This window comes from Triturus cristatus, chromosome 6 (genome assembly GCF_964204655.1).
Source record: "Triturus cristatus chromosome 6, aTriCri1.1, whole genome shotgun sequence".
Classification (NCBI taxonomy): domain Eukaryota; kingdom Metazoa; phylum Chordata; class Amphibia; order Caudata; family Salamandridae; genus Triturus; species Triturus cristatus.
The window spans coordinates 409,963,884-409,979,975 of NC_140589.1; the positions used below are offsets into that span (position 1 = coordinate 409,963,884).

At 40.2% G+C, this 16,092-nt stretch overlaps 1 protein-coding gene across 1 annotated transcript in view; it reads right to left on the minus strand.

The window, feature by feature from the left end:
• Positions 1-16,092, minus strand: part of CSMD1 (CUB and Sushi multiple domains 1) — a 2,626,220-nt gene that overhangs the window by 58,666 nt on the left and 2,551,462 nt on the right. The window contains exon 62 of the mRNA XM_085610820.1: positions 3,009-3,096. Within this exon, the coding sequence (XP_085466946.1) occupies positions 3,009-3,096 (88 nt within the window). The remainder of the gene's footprint in view (positions 1-3,008; positions 3,097-16,092) is intronic.

Genomic DNA, 16,092 nt, shown 5'->3' on the forward strand with positions numbered 1-16,092 from the left:
AGGCTCTGCATTTAGATATTTGTGAGCACTGTGGGATTGTTTGCAATAGGCACATAGGAACTGCTGCAAAAGTGGGTAGCTTTACCCTGAGAACTTTTACCCGATTGGTTTGGAAGGGGAAACATCTATTACAACATAGTCATTACATCGCACTGCTTTTACAATGCAACTGTTACAACGCAACTGCCTTTACATCACATGCTATTACAACGCATACCATTACAACGCATGCCATTACAACGCATTTTAAGGTAAGTAATGGAGATTTTTTCGTTTTAGGGTGTGTATGGGTTTTGGGATGGATGGGAATAGTCATTTTTATCCCTGCACTATCCAACGCTTTCCCTACTGTTGCACTCACTGGAGTGGGAACAGTCATTTTTACCCCTACACTATCCAACACTTACCCTACTGTTGCATTCACTGGAGTGGGAATAGTAATTTTTAACCCAATGCTATCCAACACTTACCCTACTGTTGCCCTAAAAGTAATATGCGTTGTAATGGTATATGCTGTAATGGTATGCGTTGTAATGGTAGTTTTTAAAAATGCATTGTAGTGGCTTGCGCTGTAATTGTTTGCGTTGTAACGTCATATATTCGTTTGGAAGGCTTCAGGAGAAGCCAGGCGATTTCCCCTCCCACAAGCTAGTGCCAGGCACAGATGTGGCACCCCAAGACACATTTTCTTCTTCAGACACTGTTGGACCTGAAAAAGAACAGAAGAGGAATGGACCTGCGGCCTGTGACCTGAGAGGAGTCATTAAGTACTGTACCTATGCCCTCTTATTCCCAGGACAAAGAATTGAACTCCAAGTCTTAGCTGGCAAGCCTCCTGTTTGGCTACAGTGATACAAAGAGCTAGAAGAGGCCTTTTCTTTCAGACTACTAGCTGACCAGTATCAACTGGACCTGACCATGAGCCTGCTGGGGCTCTCTGCTAGAGCCAGTCTTGATCCCACAGAGATGTTCCTGCGGTTCTGGGATCCTTAGCTCTGTCTAACTGGACTTTTCTTATCATCCCTGAAAAACTGGAACTTAAAACATTTTGGGACTTCAAGACTTCTGCAGGACCAGGACAACATTGCCAAGCTGATCTGCTCAAGGAGTTACCTTCCCTCAGGTTCTTCCCACTCAGAGATTCTCCACATCAGCAAAGCTGTTTTAGCTGAACCTCAGGTGAGAAGATATTTGGCCTCATGGAGCCGAAGTCAGACACAACCCTCAGCTTTGCCCCACTGGATGACTGAAGGTGTCAGCTGTAGCACTCAGGCTACTCTGGTAGGCCAGAAGCAAATTTTTCTCTGTCACAATAGAAGATGGCATAATAAATGCTACAGTCCAATGGTGACATTTACATTTCGTTGCTAATGGTGTATTTCTGCACCATATATTATGGCCTTATGGGAAACCTAAATATACCAATCAGGAGTTGGACAATTTCATTACATTTTCTGGTCAAAGCATGATCTGCAGTGTCCCAGTGCACAGGGTGAAAAAGCCAACAGCATCAGTCCAAAAAGAATTAGAGTGAGTATGATCAAAAGGGCACAACCTAGGCATGGACATTACGCAGACAGCCATATTTCAAGAAGGTAGGAGATGTGGCATCTCACCATGCAAACACATTTTCCATGAGACAGAAGAACAACTAATAATTTAAATTGGGAGATAGTTTACACATTTAATGTAAAATGTACTCGTATAAATCTAAACTTTTCATATATTTTCAGGCATGAACGCTGGGAATTTTGCAAATATGTCAAGTTATACATTTTTTTTTTAATGAAGCTCAGAGATAGTATAATGATATTTCTGTTTTAGAAGAAGATATTACTAAAGACTTTATCAAACTTCAAAGGATATTGTCTTACCATCGTACTCTTTGTAGTTTATTGGTTATCTTCTTGAAAGGTGGCAGATGACTCAATTGAAAACTGTCTGGTTTTATTAAATTATATGATTTTGAATCATGGAACAATATGTGTTATAGTTGGAAATGGTTTGAACACTTCTTTTTTCTTCTCTAATATATATGAACATATTAATTTTCTCTCAGTTTTTTCTTTCTTGGAACTTTATTATATGAAAAAGTTTATATAAAATACATTCCTGTCTTGCAATTCATAGAAGTGTCTTTTAAACACTTACCTTTATTTAACTTCATTTCACTTTTTGTGAGTTACTTATATCACTAATAACACCACACTCCCTATGTTTTAAAAATGTGTATAATGGATGCAGTCTTCATTGCATCACTCTTCTTTTACTGCCCTCTGCCAATTTCTCACAATATATCTTACAGAAGAACAACAAAAAGTTTTTACTCCTACACACCTTGATGTAACTGCACTTACTACAGTAATCGCGATCTATCACATAGATAATATTTGTTTATAGGAAAATGAGAATATCTCAATTTAAAGCCACATTTTATATTACTTATTATAGCCTCATAACCTGCTGCTGAGGATTTTAACTGCTGTTAAATGCCCTGAATCAAAATTATTAGCTCGAGCCTCAAGCAAGAGCCTATAACATTGAGAGGGCCGTTAACAGCAGGTATAGCTCAAGGCAGAAGGGCTATGTAACTATCACAACATTACACCCATTGAGGGTAGAATGATCTGACTTAGAAAGGAAAAAAAGCGGAAGTCAACCATTAGAATTTTGGAGCAGAGTACATATATCATTCATTATAATCACTGAGTAACTTCATTGTCTTCAATTGAGCTCCCAACATTCGAAGGTTAGAATAATGTTTGAAATAATGTAAACATGTACATCTTTCTATTGTATGTTACAAAATTATTGCAAAATTGTAATATGCCATCGAAAAACTGGAAAGGTATCAGTAATTAGCAGTTCACAGCCAGATTTAACATTCGGCGAAATATAAGCAACATATTTCAACCATAAGCTACAATCCATTTGATTATAGGCAGAAAAACATGAAAACAAGCGTGCGTTGATTGGAATTGTTGTTTAACAAATATTTAATCCCTTACTCTGTCTTCCAAGAATGAACTTTCCAAAATCTTTTCCTCGTATTTCTCCTTGATAACTGAAGGCTCCCTTTTCAACACCAGATGATACCTGTTCCAAAAAAACACAAATCAGACTTTGTTCATATTACACGTTTTCAATAACCATTCTGTACATACCTGTAAATGCAAAATATCGGGTCTGGCTATTTTCGACAACTGCATTTCTTCAAAACATGTTTGTGCTTTGTATTCATATTGTAAACCTAACATATTTTATGAAATTGTGACGAGTATTGAATCCACCACACAGTCCATTATGTTAAATATATGATCTTTCTGTCTTGCAATTCAATGGACATAGGTTGGATGGTCTATTATCAGTGCTTCCATTTATATTTCAAAGAAAGACACAATGTACATTGCATTAACATCAATGCCAGTCCTTCTGAGATAAAATGTGGTACAATTTTAAGATTATTTGTACAGAGTTTGTTATGTTTGATAATAATGCATTGATGCCTTTAAAATCGTAGTTCTCAAGAACTACATTTAAGGAATCTGCATATCGCACAAATCTCAACTGTCAAAAGGAAACTGTATAGGTACCATTAAAAAGAAAGAAGGGAAATGTGGGCTCCGCGTGCTGGGGGGTATGTGTGGGAGTGTACAATGGCAATCCCAATTTACTCCCATGTTTAACACAAAAATACAGTTTTAGGCAGCCCTTGTACCCCCAACAAACTCAGAGATAGATATCTGGTTAAAAAAAAAAAGCTGCACTTTCATCAACCATTCGGTTTCCCTTCTTTGATGTGCACCCCAAATGTTATATCTAGCAGAGCTGTCAAACAGGGTGTGACACAGTAAATTCAAAGAGAGTCCCACTTTGATTGGGGCCTGACTGGCTGACAGAGAAAAGAAGGGCCCATTCCAAATGTCAGCTAAGATTTGCCTGCGACAGGGGAGGCCTCAATGAAGAGTCATATGAAAACCCCCAAAAGACCTGTTGAGCAGGATGTGACATTCAATCAAGACTTGCCACTCTAAAGCCAAAGAGGATGTTCATAGCTTATCCAAGTAGTTACTCTAAACCGGGTTTAGGACCGCACTCCCTCCCACTGCTTTTGGTGCTCGCTGACTAGAAGGACAAAAGGGGAGAAAGGCCCAGGTGGGAGCTACACCTGCCTTCAACAGAGGAGGCCCATTTGAAGTGCACCAAGGGTTGGGCATACATCCCAGGCCATTCACCTAATAGGAGGTCAACTTCTGCCTACACCCAAGGCCTGTTGACCCTATCTTGGGAGCAGTTCACATTTCACTACAGGGGAGTCATAAAAATGCTAGGTGACAGCTGAATACTTACAGAAAGGCCTCAAGAGACTTTAGACAGGCATGATGTATCTTTTTTAAAGTATCTTTTCTATACTAGTTGTACAGAATTCAACTTTATCATTAAATGGGATCTTGTTTAACTATTCAAAATAGCGCTTGTATACCAAAGCTTTCCTATGGAAGAGTCAGCCCTGCTACAGTGAAAATAGCTGTAATGTGTAAGTACCTGGGTATCCCGTGAGTGCCATATACTAAGGACATATAGGGAAGGTAAATGTGCCAACCTGACATATGCCATGTTCATCATATTTAAAGGAAGAACACTATCTCTTTGCCCCGGATGGGGCAAAGTGCATAGAAAAAATTAGACACAGCAAAAATGGCCCAAAAAATAAATACATCGGGGAGACTCTGCATTAAGGTTCAATTTTCAACAAAAATGATACAGAAAAATTGGACCTAAATCAAAACATTTTCATACAAAATGTTTCAGTAAAGTTTGTCGAGACAATAGATTGCTGGGTGGTGGGGGTTCATGCTATGTGGAGTGATGTCAATTAAAAAAGTATGTGTGGATGCGTGAGTGAAAGAACAACCATGTATTTACATGAAGCTCGTATGGTAGAAAACTTCGAAGTAAAACATTTTGATAATCAAGAGGGCATATGCTTGATCATTGGCATCCTCATAGAAAACGCACCACACGGATGAAACACTGTGGAGGTGGGTTATTCAAAATTCCTTATGGTCAAGAGGCAATTAAATGGTTTGTCATGGAAACAAACAGAATAGTTGAATAATGTGAGATGGAGGTGGGGCAGGAGTGACAAGGAAAAGAGATAAATGTGGATGATAAAGGTAGGAAGGCAAATTGTCAAGCAATGGCAATCAGATAAACAATAGTATGGGTAAATTGTGTTAGGTGTCTTTTGCCAGGCCTGTTTAGTTAGGAAAATATTGTATTCACATCACTGCATCCACCAAAAACACAAAGAACAATATGAGCTTGGTATTGGAGCAGTGATAGCCAGTGAGCTAAAGTTCCTATCTCTATTAACCTTGGCAGTAACAAGAAGTTAGGGATGATGTCACCATGCTACTCACTGTCTAATCATTCTTTTTCCAAGCTAAACTACAGAATGCTTATTATAATATGGTATTGGGTTTACTGAGAAAAAGACTGAGCATTTTTCTTATAGTCAACAATTGTTTTTTCTGAGTAACAACAACATTTTAAATAAGGGCCCGATTACGATGGTGGCGGGACAGCCACTGACATTCTGTCGGTGGTGGTTCCACCGCCATTTCAGTACAGAAAACTTTTCGCCTCATTAGGATGGCGGACAGATGGTCGGGGCCCGAAAGACTGTCCAACACTGTCGGACCGTCAGATGTTCTGTAATGCCTACAATGGTGGTGGTGCCTACATAGTGCAGGGCTATATAATGTGTCTATTTTGTGCATTGCGTCGGGCTCTGCAGCCAGCAACACCCACCACAATGCAAAATATTGGGATTGTGACAGCCGTGATGGTGGTTGAATCAAAATGCCTACGGGTGGACTGCCGACAGCCTGTCGGGTGGTCCCAACTCCTGATACGGTGGCAGGTGGACATGAGTCCACCCACCATCCTAATCAGGCCCTAAATTTGCAAAATAGGACTTTTTAGAGCATTCTGTGGTTATTTGAGTTTTGCAAGTGTGATTCGACAACTCCTGGCAAATAACAACCAACATGCTCTGTTTCAGCTGTACCATTTGGTCTGATAGTATGATATTTGTATTCCATTCTAAATCAAGAACCCATAGTAGATTAATTTTATAAAAACGTTGCCTAATTCTGAATGGACATCGTTTGAGAACGAGAATGCTATATTATGCTGTCAGCATAGTAAGCAATTATAAATGAATGAAATTAATAGAACCACTTATTTCCCGAATTTCTGCTACAAACAAATCAAGAATTTATATTTGTTTATGCTATTGTTGTTACACAGTCATGTAAGATTTTTATGTGTTAGTTATCCGTAATATCTCAATGGAAGAATTTGCTTGCACTTTAAGGCTGCCAGAGCACGAGGTCAGCAGAAGGCTCAAACGTAACACACAAAATGCACAATGTCCAGAAAACAGGCCACATTGAGAAACTAATGTTGTGCAGTTTCTGTGCCCTGAACAGCAAGTTATAAAAGCATTGGGGCCTATTCACCAAGTTACAATTGGTCGTAAAGTAAGTTTTGCAATCAAATTGACTTTTTACACATGCCAGGAATTCTCAAAGGGATTCCTGGCAGGCATAAGCACATTGATGGAGAAGGAGATCTAAACAACAACTGCCCTAAATCTACTAGTGATATGGAAAAGTGGGTGATTCAAAGTTAGTCTTGAAAGTCTGGGAGCCCCACACAAACATTGAAGTGTGTGATAATGCTAAAACTATGATCTAACCCATTCTCACTTTGACAATTATAGGATACATTTGTCCAGCACAGGGTTGGTGTAACTTTCCCTCCAGGGTGAGACAAAGACCGGGTTATCTTCACAATTGTTGTGGGTGTAGTGGAAGGGCTTATTCCTCTGTAGAAAAATATATATTAAAGTGCATTTGCACAAGGACATTCATTCTCTCATGCAGAACTCTCTGCCATAGAGAACTCCATACAGAGGGAATGGAAACCCACATTTAGAATCATGTGATTCCCGTAGGAATCCACATTGAAACCTCCAGTTGGTGAACATGTTTTTGTTTTGATGCACGTTATTGTTTTATTGTATTTGTATTTATAGATACATGTAGATATTTGCATGAAGGTACATTCACTGATTTTTTTTTATTAAATGGATGTTATGGTTATAAAAAAAAAAACTTTGAATTTCTTAAAAGTGTTGAGGAATAGAAACATACATGCCTAGTGACCACATAATGCAGATCTTGTATTTTAACCAGGCTCAGTACCTAAACCCTGCATCACAGCTTCATTGGCATCATCAAAGATGTAATATCGAACAAAATTTATGATTGACTTGGTGATTCCTATGTGATATAATGTGGTATGTTGAACTGTAGAGCAATAGGGGAATTATGGTCGTGTTGCCCAACATAACCAGAACAGTTCAGTGTTTTTTGGGGTTGAATTTGAAAACATAATGTCCCTTTAACTGAAGATATTTTGCAGAATATCTGTGTTTTCTATAAATATTATTTATATTTGAAATACTCTATAGTTCACCATCTGCAAATAATTTTCTGTGATGTTTTTAGTTAATAAATATATAGCCCAAAAAACACATTAAAAGCAATATTTGAACCTGTTTTGAAATATACAATTATGCCAAGATAGTATACTACTGTGAAATGATGTTTTGTACATTATTTGATATAAAATAGTTTAATCAAATCAATGTTATAACCCAACTGATATTCTTTCCTTCAAGATTATATACCATTATAATTTGGGGCTCAAAATATTTTGACAAGATATTATGGTCAAATATTATTTCTGAGTCCATATTCTAGTACCACAAAACCTTTGACTTTAAGTATCATATTGTGGGTTCAGGGCCTGGACTTTGCAGCACTCTTTGACCATACACAAGACAGACAAAGTACTACTACATGCCATTACCGATTCCCTGCATTTAGCTTTCATACCCACCTAACCAGAAAACTCTTGATTCAGACTTGGACTTTACGCAGCCATTCCACTCCACTCCACACCCTCCACCAACAAGAAATCAAAATGTGTCAATGTACATTAACATCTTAGCATGTTCATTTAAAGGCCTGCATTTCCAGATTCCTGTAGTTTCAATACCATGTGTTTCAAGATTGTGCCCCATCAACACGTAACACATTCTGCCAGATCCTTTCAGAGAATGCTCCTATATAATCACACTCATATGTAACCACAAAGCCATTAATTTTTAAAATGCGAATGGTTCAAATGATTTCTTCACACTATATGTCCATCACAGTTTCTTACGAAAATGAACAATGCTGAGATGTCTGCTAATTCATAGGAGATGCAATACTTTACACCTGTGCTTTTAGCTAACAAATGATAGCCACCACCATTCATGTTCTGTTTAAGAAGTGCTCATCTTAATTTCTATGTTCCCATCCTCACTCATATGGTTGGAATTGCGTAAACTCCTTGTAATTCAGATTGCTTCTTATTTCAGCTCAACCATCATTCATTTGGACTTGCAGGATATGTTGATATTATCAAAGTCATTTTCTCTTCATGAAGACATTCAGTGTCACTGAATAAAGTGATAGATCATTCACTATTTGGAACACAATATCTGGATGCTCAAATGCAGTATCCAGCAACTATATTTTAACCTCAAATGTGCCTTTTTGGGTGAAGTACTGGAAAATGTAACCTTATACATAAAAGGTTGTTCATGGGGAAATTCTTCAGTGCCATGAATTCTGCCTAGTAATTTAACTATGTCAGCATTACAGATTGTTCCTAAGGACATCCTCATAGCCATGTACTGAGACATTTAAATCTGTTGTTATATTTTCTCCACTGATCATCGATCTGCAACACCTTAGCAATAAAGGGTAAATGCTCATGTGACATTTTGCCTCATGTTTGTGTGGGAAGAAACTGCACATTTTTAAGGGGCCTTCCACTGTATTTCCTTTAGCAGCTGCTCATTTTGAGTACAGCAACAGATAGTATTTATGCTCAGTAAATGGATGGTGTTATTTAAATCAATCATTATGAATGTACTTGATGATTCTAAACATTCAAAAATACATTGAACAAAAACACAATACAACTTAAACCAGTTCAGGAAATCACAAACTCATATCATCAATAATAAAACAATGTGAAGTTGATTATAAAATGAGTTGTACATCAAGGTGACAATCAACTTTTCCATTCGGGTATTTTCTTGCACCATATATTATGGCTTTACTGGAGAGTGGAGTATGCTAATTGGGGATTAGACACATTTACCATGTTTAGGGGTCAGAGCCCAACAGTGCCCAAATGAAGAGAGGTCACAAACCAGCAATATGACCCATAAAAATATTGGAGCAATCTTGCCGAAAGAGGGATTTTCTCCCACTAGGTTTTTGGAATGTCTTGACATTTTTACATTTCAGATTCCCCAAATAAAGTTTCTTATTGGAAATCATATGAATGGGAGAAAGGAGGACTGATAGTGAAGGTTGACTGCAAACCACTGGCATCTTGGGCAAACAACGTTTTAGTAAACAACTGCAATGGACCGCACTCCGCACTCCAACCTGGAGGAGGAGCTAGCGGAGTGCGGTCCATTGCGGTTGTTTATAAAAATGGCTCCCTCGAGCTTTGAGCTGACGAGCTCCTGGACGACGCACCTGCGTGCCTGTGTGGGCACTGAGGCCCTTGACGGTTGCTTGGCGGCTCTCTCTTCCACCCCAAACTATTTTCTCTACTGAGGAGGGAAGTTATCCCGAAACCCGAGCCATGTCTCGGGCGATATTTTAAAACCTGGGACATGTATCGGGTCTAGAGATCATCAGTTAAACAAGTTCTTACTTGCACCCACTGGGGTGAACCACTCAAGAACTCCATCAGAGATCATCAGTTCAACAAGTACTTACTTGCACCCACTGGGGTGAACCACTCAAGAACTTCATGTACCAGCTTCCCTTGGGGCGACCCGGAGGAGGAGCTAGCGGAGTGCGGTCCATTGCGGTTGTTTATAAAAATGGCTCCCTCGAGCTTTGAGCTGACGAGCTCCTGGACGACGCACCTGCGTGCCTGTGCGGGCACTGAGGCCCTTGACGGTTGCTTGGCGGCTCTCTCTTCCACCCCAAACTATTTTCTCTACTGAGGAGGGAAGTTATCCCGAAACCCGAGCCATGTCTCGGGCGATATTTTAAAACCCGGGACATGTATCGGGTCTAGAGATCATAAGTTCAACAAGTACTTACTTGCACCCACTGGGGTGAACCACTCAAGAACTCCATCAGAGATCATCAGTTCAACAAGTACTTACTTGCACCCACTGGGGTGAACCACTCAAGAACTTCATGTACCAGCTTCCCTTGGGGCGACCCGGAGGAGGAGCTAGCGGAGTGCGGTCCATTGCGGTTGTTTATAAAAATGGCTCCCTCGAGCTTTGAGCTGACGAGCTCCTGGACGACGCACCTGAGTGCCTGTGTGGGCACTGAGGCCCTTGACGGCTGCTTGGCGGCTCTCTCTTCCACCCCAAACTATTTTCTCTACTGAGGGGGGAAGTTATCCCGAAACCCGAGCCATGTCTCGGGCGATATTTTAAAACCCGGGACATGTATCGGGTCTAGAGATCATCAGTTCAACAAGTACTTACTTTCACCCACTGGGGTGAACCACTCAAGAACTCCATCAGAGATCATCAGTTCAACAAGTACTTACTTGCACCCACTGCGGTGAACCACTCAAGAACTTCATGTACCAGCTTCCCTTGGGGCGACCCGGAGGAGGAGCTAGCGGAGTGCGGTCCATTGCGGTTGTTTATAAAAATGGCTCCCTCGAGCTTTGAGCTGACGAGCTCCTGGACGACGCACCTGCGTGCCTGTGTGGGCACTGAGGCCCTTGACGGCTGCTTGGCGGCTCTCTCTTCCACCCCAAACTATTTTCTCTACTGAGGAGGGAAGTTATCCCGAAACCCGAGCCATGTCTCGGGCGATATTTTAAAACCCGGGACATGTATCGGGTCTAGAGATCATCAGTTCAACAAGTACTTACTTGCACCCACTGGGGTGAACCACTCAAGAACTCCATCAGAGATCATCAGTTCAACAAGTACTTACTTGCACCCACTGGGGTGAACCACTCAAGAACTTCATGTACCAGCTTCCCTTGGGGCGACCCGGAGGAGGAGCTAGCGGAGTGCGGTCCATTGCGGTTGTTTATAAATATGGATCCCTCGAGCTTTGAGCTGACGAGCTCCTGGACGACGCACCTGCGTGCCTGTGCTGGCACTGAGGCCCTTGACGGTTGCTTGGCGGCTCTCTCTTCCACCCCAAACTATTTTCTCTACTGAGGAGGGAAGTTATCCCGAAACCCGAGCCATGTCTCGGGCGATATTTTAAAACCCGGGACATGTATCGGGTCTAGAGATCATCAGTTCAACAAGTACTTACTTTCACCCACTGGGGTGAACCACTCAAGAACTCCATCAGAGATCATCAGTTCAACAAGTACTTACTTGCACCCACTGGGGTGAACCACTCAAGAACTTCATGTACCAGCTTCCCTTGGGGCGACCCGGAGGAGGAGCTAGCGGAGTGCGGTCCATTGCGGTTGTTTCTAAACAACGTTTTAGTATTAAACTTGCTGTGACATCCTCCTGTGGCTTTGAGGGACCCAGTGATTGGAGCAGTGAGTGCCGAAGGTCACCCTGCAATGGATATGCAGATGAAAATGGTAGCATATCATGGCATGAAGAAACATGTGAGACAGAGGTGAGTGGTTAGTAGCAAAGGAAGAAGGAGATTTCCCCGACTACCATGCTTCTGATGACTTGCTGAGGGCCCATGGAGAAACTGAAGAAAAAAAGCAGGGATTTCACAGAGAGTCATAGGGAGTTCTGCTGCTCACACTGGTGACTCATTAGAGAGGATTGTATCTCTCAACACTGGTTAAAAGTCCTGAAGAGATCCCAGCATAAGCCGAGTGCCATCAAGGGCCCTAAGAGACGCTACAGGAATAGAAAGAGTGAAAATAGCCCAAACTAAGAGAAGTCTGCAGGGTGAAGGTTCCCTCCATGAAGCCTTGTTGAAGCACAGGTGGCAAAGGTGCTGTAGGGGAAATCAGTGTATTGAGGCTGGCCTTTCATCTAACTGCCATTTAAAAGTGAGACAGTGCAGTGTTGACATTGCTGCACCTTGCTTATTTCGAAGTGTGCTCCCTCGTGGGCCCTGGGACGTCTCTCTTAGCTACCTTGGGTTTAATAATATTTCCCATCTAGACAGGCTATTTAATAATCTCCAATGCAAGAATGTGGAGAGAAAATGCTACCACCTTGGGATCCTATGCTAATCAGACACACGATAACAGAGGAGACCACCTCAGTCGCTGTTGTTGTAAGAGGAGAAGAACTGGAATTATAATTAGGCACTGAGAAGTCCCCTATGGCCAAAAGGAATATGCCACAAACACCACCATTGCAACCAATTATAATCTACATAAAGTGGCATGCAAGCAAAATTGTGCATCAATCACAAAAACAACATCTGATCTCCCGTGAGGAAATTCAGAATGAATGGAAATACGCAACATGGAGAAAGACGTTTTGGAGGCCTTTTCAAACCTAAGAACCAGCAGTGACTAGAGAAGCAGCAGAGTAGTACAGGTGGAATTAAAACTGAAATAAATAGACAATAAAGTAGCTGCCAATGTTGACTAACTGAAAAACAGGGAAGCCTTCAGTTAAACACTGCATGAAAAAAGGAAATTTCTAAAAATTAGAAGTGTAAAGAGAAATTATGAGCCTTTTTGATGATGTAGAAGAGGTCAAAAGGACAGACATAGTTATCTGAGTCTCCCGTTCACACAAAATATTATTTGAAGAAGGGTGACATACAAGATAGAAACAGCATACAGGATTGACATAAGGCAACAAAGAGAGAAAATGTCCAAGAAAGATTGCTATCAAGCTATCCATTTACCCAAATAGAAATATTAAAGGGGGAAACAATTAGGGGTTTGCGCAATAAGTGTAATTTCTCTTGAGTAATCATGTCTGATATTATGCCTCCTACTGAACCCTTAGAACTATCACTAGATTTAACTCTTAGTGAGGTTAATACAGCAATAAATTCAAGTATGGGAGGCAAGGCTCCAGGGCCTGATGGCATTCCGGTAGATCTTTTCAAATCCAATTTAGCACTATGGAGACCTCTTTTAACGCAGGTTTTTAACACATGTAGATCACTAGGCCTGCCAACTTGGTACAAATCTGTAATTGTGACAATCTTTAGAAAAGGTGATAGGATGAACATGTTTGGTTGTTGTCATTAGCTCTCATAACATAACATTTCAGAAGTTTTGCATAACAAACATAAAATGACATTCCCCAAATTACGCCTTTATAATTTAAATTGTGTCCAGGGCTAGAAATTATAAAACTGGACCGTATCATATTCAATGATGATCAAATAATAACAATACAGAAAAAGTCCCCAAGCCCCTTTCATAAACAAAAAGCCCTCCTACTGGCAACTGAAGTTTTTTTATACCAATCAAAAACGAATACCAAGGGATATTGTCATGTGGTCTACAATTGCCCTTCAATTTGAGCAGAAAATGAAATTTTAATGACATCCATGTAGGAGGGGCTGGAGGCAATGAGAGTTCAGATAAGACATACAGAAATACAGAGCCTCATCACAAAGACATAAAGCTGAATGTCTGAGCCCTGGCAAACAAGAACATTTGTATTAATGTGGTGTGGATAGATGGCCTGCATGATCTGGAGGGCAGGGATGGCCCATGGCGTTGCACTAAAGCCTTTTTGAAAATTTCTAGTGCAGGTACATTGATTACATTTTCAAGTTTATTAGAAAAATTTATTTAGACCTCCTCAGAGATCAATAATACATCCATTAATAGACAAACATTTAAAATATTGTAATATTACACACACATTTCAATCTATATATGATAAAAAAAATCTTAAAATATTAGCAAAAAGCTCTTAGAGAACTTAAATATAGAAAAACATACTTGTTCATTTGGAGGATGAGTAATTAAAAATACCACATCTTGATGCATGTTTAAGTTAAAATGTTCCATTAAAGAAAATAAAAAAGTGCTTGAGAACATTGCCTAATATTGGGCAAAGATGGAGTACATGAAAAATGTTTTGGAGACCAAAACCACACAAATTACCCTTAGCAAGATTGGCTGGTGCCCCTTTTGCTCTTGTAAACAAACAATTAAGGGAAATATAGCATATCCAAAGAAGCATAAGAGAGGCATTTCACATTATTTGATAGGAAACCTATTTATTTAATTCCCCAAAACTAATGTGTGCTACCATTTTATTACATATTTTCAAATTTCTCCCATAGACTTGGTCATGAGTATAACTTAGTTTGAAAACTTGAACTTACACAAAAGTGGCTTAACTGACCAGTAGTACACAATTCTAGAGCAGCCTCATCACAATCAAAGCACTCCAAAGCAAACGACAAATATTTTGAAAATGTACTTTAATCACCCAGGCCATTTCAGACTTTAATTAAGAAGTGCCCTTAATGAGGATGTAGGGGCATGAATGAGCTTATTTCCTCAATGAATTATACAATTGTTTGACTTGGATTTCTTGAAGTGGTTTCCCCTGACTTTTTGCCTCTAAATCCTCTATTTTTGATGGCATGCTGGATCTCATTTTTGCTGGCTGAGATGCTTTGGGCACTTTGCCACTACTGATCAGTGTCAAAGTGCCAGTTCTCCCTGTGTAAATGTATATTATGATTGGTCCTTCATGATTGGCATATTTGATTTACTGGTAGGGACCTAGTAAAGTGCACTGAGTGTGACAGGGCCTGTAAATCCAATGCTACTAGTGGGCCTGCAGAACTGGTTGTGCCACCCACAGAAGCAGCACTGTAAAAGTATATCAGACCTACCAATGCATAGCCTGCATGCGCAGTTTCAAAATGCCACGTTGAACTGTCATATGCACCCATTTGTCATCCCCTAACATTCCCTTTTCTTACATGGAAGGCACTCCTCAGGTAGGCCCAAGGTAACCGCATGGGCAGGGTGCAGTGTATGTAAAAGGTAGGACATGTACTGGTGTGTTTTACATGTCCTGGTTGTGAAATGCTGCCAATTTCGTTTTTTCACTAGTGAAAGGCTATTTGTCCTCTAGGCTAACATGGGAGTTTCTTTTTATCATCTTACAAGTATAACTTTCCATTGGTACAAGATAGAGAAATTGAGTTTAGGCTCTCTGAACTCAGAATTTCATAAAACATCACTTTAGGGAGATGTTTTCTTTAAATTGTGTGTTTGAAAATGCCACTTTTAGAAAGTAAGAAATGTTGGATATGCACAGTGTTTAAAGCAGTGTACCATTAGAATCAATTTGGGATACACTCTTCGAGTGGTGAAGCAGGGTCTAGTTTTTACCATATAGTGCCCCAGGCCCATTCTGTCCACATCTGAAGCATAAGAGTATAAATTGTCCCTGCCAGCCCATAGAGAGGGTTGTGTTAAAATTGTCCACACTACCTTGAGCCTCTAGGAGGCAGTAGGGCCCATGCCTCCGAGGAGACTAGCCTTTCTGAAAATCAAGATGTAGCAATAACAGGATGTGTCTGTCATTTAGAAGAACAAAATTGGCAAAGAGTAAGGAGTGAGGCCAACTGGGCCAAATGGGACTTTCCACAGCTTTAGAAATTACAAGTGACGTCTAACATTTTGTATACTTCTGCTTTCTTATAAAACATTTCCGAGAAGTGCAGATCATGTTCGATAAATGTTCAATTTCATTATGATTTACGGTGAAACATCAAGTGACCTTTTGGTAAACTTTTCTAATGCAGTGTCACTTCTGTTTTCCTAATATTTCCAAGAAGTGACCAAAGTGTTCCTCCTAATATTTCCGAGAAGTGACCATAGTGTGTCATGTTCTGCGGTCCAAGCACCTGATAATGTCATGATTCTGTGGTCAATAAGTTCCTCATTAAAAGAGTATAAAGATGTGTTCTTCAGTCCATTCGATGAACTACCTCGCACAATTGATCCCATCGGTTGTTAGGTTTGAAAATCCCA